At 38.2% G+C, this 6,856-nt stretch overlaps 1 protein-coding gene across 2 annotated transcripts; it reads left to right on the top strand.

Moving 5' to 3' along the window:
* Window positions 1-214: 214 nt before the first annotated feature.
* LOC133696756 (sulfate transporter 3.1-like) lies at window positions 215-6,393 on the top strand. 2 transcript variants are annotated; one of them, XM_062119032.1, is made up of 14 exons: window positions 215-822; window positions 934-1,141; window positions 1,303-1,474; window positions 1,602-1,667; window positions 2,044-2,157; window positions 2,566-2,682; window positions 3,258-3,384; window positions 3,639-3,925; window positions 4,016-4,206; window positions 4,304-4,389; window positions 4,491-4,567; window positions 4,662-5,476; window positions 5,576-5,996; window positions 6,083-6,393. In XM_062119032.1, the coding sequence occupies exons 1-12, from the start codon at window positions 504-506 to the stop codon at window positions 4,857-4,859; spliced, it is 1,962 nt and encodes a 653-aa protein (XP_061975016.1). In that variant the 5' UTR covers window positions 215-503; the 3' UTR covers window positions 4,860-5,476; window positions 5,576-5,996; window positions 6,083-6,393. The 2 variants fall into 2 exon arrangements, with proteins under 2 accessions (XP_061975016.1, XP_061975015.1); XM_062119031.1 differs by having other exon boundaries at window positions 6,074-6,393.
* Window positions 6,394-6,856: the final 463 nt, after the last annotated feature.

Genomic DNA, 6,856 nt, shown 5'->3' with positions numbered 1-6,856 from the left:
TAATATCCTGAAAATCAGAGGCATTGCCAAGAAAAACAAGGAGAGGGATCACTAGCGAGTAATGGGTCAAGGTTTTGAGGGCGTGACACGTTTTCATCCATGCGTGGGCCCCATTAACCATTTTGCATATTCCCTCAGCTGAAGCCCTCACCTCCCCCGACCTCTTTATATATAGAGGCTTCGCTAACCAGCTCTTCAATACTATCAAAGCTATAACTCGAGCGCAATATCATCAATACAATATTAAGTTCTTCAATTTCTTCCTTTTGTCTCTCTATCCTCTAGCAACTTACGTTAGTTCTTCAATAGCAAGCAAAACTTGCTTTACGTCACCGAACTTAGCCAGCTAGCTAGCAGCATTTGCACCCTAGCCAGGACACACAAAAAAGCTGAACTATCACCGTCTCTCTATAAATCATCGATCATATTATACCCAAGATTATCCAAAACATCGACCATTCCTTGTGAGATAGATAGGCCAAACAATCCGAGTTTAACAAATCATGGGTAATGATTACTACTATGAATGCCCACATCCCGTGGCAATTCCTCCAGCAAAACCATTCATTGAGTCAATAAAATCGGGTATCAAGGAGACTCTTTTCCCTGATGACCCTTTTAGGCAATTCAAGAACCAGCCAGCATCTAGGAAATTCATTTTGGGATTGCAGTACTTTGTACCTGTCCTGGAATGGGGTCCTCGTTACACCTTCGAGTTCTTCAAAGCTGATCTAATAGCTGGAATTACTATTGCCAGTCTAGCAGTTCCTCAAGGGATAAGTTATGCAAGTCTTGCTAACTTGCCTCCAATCCTTGGACTATGTGAGTGATTGAATCTATTCATTTCCTTTTAAATATTGTTGGTATATATATAGCTATGCTGATAATGTTTGCTTTTTTAAAATTGGTGCTCACAGTTTGCTTAATGTGTAGATTCAAGCTTTGTGCCACCTTTGGTGTATGCCATGTTGGGGAGTTCAAAAGATTTGGCCGTGGGTACAGTAGCTGTGGCATCACTTCTCATATCTTCCATGTTAGGGAAGGAGGTTAACCCTAATGAGAACCCTAAGCTCTATGTTCAGTTAGCTTTAACCGCTACCTTTTTTGCTGGAGTTTTCCAAGCTGCTCTTGGCTTTTTAAGGTCAGTTTTTTTAACACACCAATCTAAAACTGTCCTCTCCAGCTCCCTCGGTACTTGGGTTTTGTCTTATTGCGCAAGTGCTCAGAGACATCTCTTAAACATAGCATGATTCATGCATGTTTTCTTTTTCGCAACCATGATTTTAATTTGTTCAATTGCAGGCTTGGGTTTATTGTGGACTTTTTGTCCCATGCAACAATAGTGGGTTTCATGGGAGGGGCTGCCACGGTTGTTTGCCTTCAGCAACTTAAAGGGATCCTTGGGTTAGTTCGTTTCACTCATGGGACTGATCTTGTATCGGTTATGCGTTCAGTCTTTAGCCAAGCACACCAGGTACATATATATTTCTTGCTAGCCTTGGCTTTTGTCTGCAAACTTTACAGCGTATCTTAAACCACTTCTCATTATTCCTTCTATTTTAAAAATAATGATTATATTATTGTGGTGGTGGTGGTTGCAGTGGAGATGGGAAAGTGGCGTCTTGGGTTGTTGTTTTCTCTTCTTCCTCATTCTCACAAGATACGTTGTAAGCAATCCAAAAATTCTTTCACGCTTCTAATTAACGTGTAAAACATTCACATCATCTCTCTACCTCCTTGTTATTGTCAACATTTAAGAAATTTTAACACCTCGATCCACCAACACCAATAATTATATAGGACACATTTGGAAGTTTTTCTTTAACAATAATAAGGTTGCTTTCACTATGGAACATAATTCATATTATAATCTTGAATTTCATGATGAAAAGTATAGTTCCTTGATATTTTTGTATTTATCTTGACCTTGATTTACAGTATTAATCTAACAAATTAAGAAACTGTCTATTTTCCCCCCCTTTTATTTACAAGTAATTAATTTTGTTTTTGCACTCTGCAATGTTACAATTTGATGACAAGTAGAGCAAGAGAAAGCCAGGCTTCTTTTGGATAAGTGCGATGGCACCCCTGACATCTGTTATCGTCGGGAGTGTTCTTGTTTATTTGACCCACGCTGAGCAAAACGGAGTTCAAGTGGTGAGTTTTCTCTCATCAACGCATATAAATAATTTCTTATACATGCACATTTTAAGATTTGGAGTCCCAACTCCTCTATTCACTACAAATTTTTGGAAAAAGAAATCGCTCATATAGTAAAAATCTTTTTTTTTCTTTTTTGAGAGAGGGATAAAATATTAATGAACCGTGTACAGCTTATAATCCCTAACTAAGACTTCCGATAATATCCCACCAAAAGGAATAACATTCTTTGTTGGATGGATTCATTGTTATGGGTACGATGGTCAAGATCTCACCTGCTAGGTAAAAGGAAAGAAGTTCAATGTTATCGTCAATTAAAGTCATGATTTCGTTATAAAAAAAACCATGATTTTAATCTTTAAAAAACTAATAAGATGGAATGTTGCATTTGTTTGTTTTGTCCAGATCGGGCACCTGAAGAAGGGATTGAATCCGCCATCTGTGTCTGAGTTGGCTTTTGGGTCTCCATATCTGATGACAGCTATTAAAACTGGAATCATAACTGGTGTCATAGCTCTTGCTGTAAGTAGTAGTAGTACTGGTTTCTCCATCCTCACTCACACATATACATCAAACTCCACTCCCTCACATGCTCCCCATTAACCACCAGCTCTCTGGCATGCGTACGACATCGTCAGTGCACAAATTGGCCTTAGTCTGTGGACACATAATCATGTTGTGGTGGCCAGGAATATTATGCATATGATCACTAGTCGATTTAAGGAATTCCTCAATGAATAAGTTGATGTACACAGCTTGAATATGTATGTAAAAAGAAAAAGGAAAAGGAAAGAAAAGTCTCTTGTTTAAGATCGTGGTGTAAGATGATTTTGAAAGTGATTTTTCATGAAAAATAATATATATTTTTAATATCAGCACTTTAAAAATATATAAAAAAAATATCAAAAGAATTTAATTTTAAAATTTAAAAAAAATTCAAAAAAAAAATGTTGTTTATCCACACTCCTAAATGATATTTTATTTAATCGCCTAAGCTTGATGATATTCATTTATTTTCGGGTTAATACATCGGGTCTAAAGCCCAAAAGAAGAAAATTAAAATAATTAACAAAAAGGGTGGCTTGATCGATATTCAGGAAGGAGTAGCTGTTGGGAGGAGCTTTGCCATGTTCAAGAATTATCATATTGATGGAAACAAAGAGATGATTGCTTTTGGGATGATGAATATTGCAGGCTCTTGCACCTCCTGTTATCTGACCACAGGTACTGATTCTATGCTGTACAACAAGTTAAGGCCCAACCCAACGGGACTGAATCATGGATCCATTGGGGACTGGTTTGGTCTAATTAAGTTGCTTCACTTGATTTTAAGCCCCTTCGTAAATACTCGATCCAATGAGTAAACTAGGCAAATACTTTCCTAAACACTGATTTTTATGGTTATATTCAACTTATTGGTAATGCATAAGCTCCTATTACAAACAAATTGTATTGATTTGGATTGGATTGGATTGCAGGACCATTTTCGCGAACTGCGGTGAATTTCAATGCAGGGTGCAAAACTGCAGTCTCTAACATAGTCATGGCAACAGCTGTGATGATCACGTTGCTATTTCTAACACCTTTGTTCCATTATACTCCCCTAGTGGTTCTCTCCTCCATTATCATTGCTGCAATGCTCGGCCTAATTGATTATGAAGCTGCAATTAGCCTCTGGAAAGTTGATAAGTGTGACTTCATTGTTTGCATGAGTGCATATATTGGTGTTGTCTTTGGCAGTGTGGAAATTGGATTGGTCATTGCTGTGAGTAGCATAAACACCAGCCAGTATTTATTCCCTTGAAACAAGTGTTAGGTTGAATATTCCTGATATGATCAGCATTTGCCTATGCAGGTCGCAATTTCTTTGCTAAGGATGCTCATGTCTGTAGCAAGGCCAAGGACTTTTCTTTTAGGCAACATTCCCAACTCCATGATTTACAGAAGCATAGACCAATACCCAATTGCAAACAATGTTCCAGGAGTTCTCATTCTCCAGATTGATGCACCAGTCTACTTTGCCAACGCAAACTACTTGAGAGAAAGGTATGCAAAATAATACATTTAGATATTAAACGATAAAATGTTAAACAATTTGCACCATCACTCGAATCTTCTTTGTTATTTAAATTTTGTTGTTCAGGATATCAAGATGGATATATGAGGAGGAAGAAAAGCTAAAATCCACAGGAGGATCAAGCTTACAGTATGTGATACTAGATCTGAGTGGTAAGTGTCTTAACTAATCATAATCAGTCTAGCCATCAGACTTATCTTTTGCCCCTATTAGCTTAATTTGACCCTAATGTTTCCGTCTATTCAACCCACAGCTGTCGGCAGCATAGATACAAGTGGGATCAGTATGCTTGAAGAAGTAAAGAAAAACATTGATAGAAGAGATCTCAAGGTACAATTAAATAGTTTTCAATCTTTCCATATTTTAGCTTCTGTGCAACCAGTCCTGGGTTATTAAAGTATGGATTACTTTGCTGTTGATCTAGCTCGTACTGGCGAACCCAAGAAGTGAGGTGATTAAGAAGCTAGAGAAGTCAAAGTTCATGGAAAGCATTGGTCAGGAATGGATCTATCTTACAGTAGGCGAGGCTGTGGCAGCATGCAATTTTATGCTACATAGAAGCAAATCATCAAATAATCCTGCCACAGAAAAAGTTGAGCTTGACGCACACGATAATGTCTGAGGTAAAAGTGGAAGAATTGCCTGGTATGCTTATTGGGTCCAGCCACAGCTTTGGTATGATGGTTCACCGCTGAAGAACCCCTCCTAATCTGATTGATCCAAGCATTGAAAAACCAGATGATTTTGTGGTGCAGTGGTTACAAGTTAAAGGTCTAAAAAACTTCTGTGTATCTCCTTACATCGAATATGATAGCATGTGGTTCTTTCTAGAAATTATAACATGTTAGTTCACATCTATGCTGGCTCTCTATTCCCTTCACATTTGATGTTTCAGACTAGAATCAACGTTTCAAACCCATACTAAAACCGACGTGGGCCTCCCCTGCTGATGCATCAACAGTGAAATCATGACATAAAATTTGGTTGGGAATTCTACCAAAGTAGCATAGTTTGGACAAAATGTGAAAGGTTCTGCCTATCCACAGCACTAACAGGAAAAGAAAACGCTTGTGCCAAAAATCTCTAAAAATTATGACTGGCGTTGTAATCTATACACACTTCGACAATTTAGTATATCGATAAGTCCTAGTTCGAAGCTGCCAAGAGAGTGGAATAGATTAGAGCTCCCAGCTGATGTTTCCCAAATTGGTACCATGTGAACAAGCTCTAAAGAACAAGGTGCCCCTTTGAAAAACTAGCTTCTTTTTTTTTTAAAATAATCTGCTATTCAACGGATTATTTTGACTGACCAAATACTAACGATACATAATGCTGCAGAAGGATTAGGTGTTGAATAGCACAAGGGGTTTCCCAGATTGTGTACCATGTGAACAAGCTCTAAAGAGCAAGGTGCCCCTTTGAAAAACTAGCTTCTTTTGATTTTAGATTATCTCCTATTCAACGGATTATTTTGACTGACCAAATACTAACAATAATTAATGCTGCAGAAGGATTAGGTGTTGAATAGCACAAGGGCGATCATTTTAATTTTTTTAAAAAAACTACATGCCCAAAAGGCCATTCTTTCTGTCTTCTTAATAAATTCGTTCTCTCCAAGGGACCGCAATTGGAAAACAGGTGTTCTTTCAGACCCTGCCTGGGCTAGTTCTCTGCTCATGGCCAAGAAAATGAATCTAGTTTCTCTTGTGCTCCAGTTGCTCTTCCTAGTCTCTCTCTTGTCTGGAGTAACTCATGGCAGGTATTTACTTTCCATGAACCATCATAATCCTACATGTTCAAATTTCCATAGATAAGACACTGAAAAAACGTGAGTAGTGCTTACAGGTTCACCCTGATGGAAGAGTCCCCAGGAGCTAATGGCAGAGATGACAGGCCAAGGCCACCATCCCCGAAAGGATATGATCCGGGAGAGATATCTACACCCCCATAAAGTAGAACGAAAGAAAAAATGCTGCAGCAGCAACCCTACGTGCCTTGCAATAGTGGTGCGCGTACTTTGTTTCTGTTGAGTGATTTTAGTTTTACGGGTTTTAAAGGTTCGATGTAGTAGCTTACATTTGGATTTTGCATAATAATGGTGGCTCATGTCCTGTACATCTTGAAGTGTTGTAATATATATTTTTTGCCTTACTAAAGCTATAGTATCGGATGGGCAATGGAGAACGTATTGGCTGCGAGAAATTCTAAAAAATTACGCCGAAGGGGACATGCACAATTTCAGCCGATCACTGATTTCATGCTCCCCATCCTAGGCCTACTTGTCTTCAACCATTTTGATTCTTGAAACCTCCAACAATTGTGACTTGATGTCCACCTTAATCTAATAAAAAAAAGTGTTTATGCAAACCAGCGAGTCACCACTGCCTTTCCAGACATACACAGATTGATGATAAACATAGCTTCGCACAGCAAGGTGATTTTTAAAATTTAAATTATCCTGGAATAACAATCACTTTAAAATTCAATATTCTAGAGAACTTCTTTAGGCCAACTAGCTTTACAGCAGTGTATCAAACTAACATGACAGGAGTAACCTTTGACTGCCAACTTCGTGTTTGGTAAGTGCAAAATATTTGTGTAAAAGCACTTTTTAATTGA

This window comes from Populus nigra, chromosome 6, assembly GCF_951802175.1.
Source record: "Populus nigra chromosome 6, ddPopNigr1.1, whole genome shotgun sequence".
In the NCBI taxonomy this organism is placed as follows: domain Eukaryota; kingdom Viridiplantae; phylum Streptophyta; class Magnoliopsida; order Malpighiales; family Salicaceae; genus Populus; species Populus nigra.
This window is presented reverse-complemented; position numbering and strand designations above follow the sequence as displayed.

Bases quoted from the DNA above. Each gene is read 5' to 3' on its own strand.
- LOC133696756 (XM_062119032.1), top strand. From the start codon at position 504: ATGGGTAATGATTACTACTATGAATGCCCACATCCCGTGGCAATTCCT. The intron at 4,207-4,303 runs GTATGCAAAATA...TTTGTTGTTCAG, and splicing joins GCAAACTACTTGAGAGAAAG to GATATCAAGATGGATATATG. The intron at 4,390-4,490 runs GTAAGTGTCTTA...TTCAACCCACAG, and splicing joins TGTGATACTAGATCTGAGTG to CTGTCGGCAGCATAGATACA.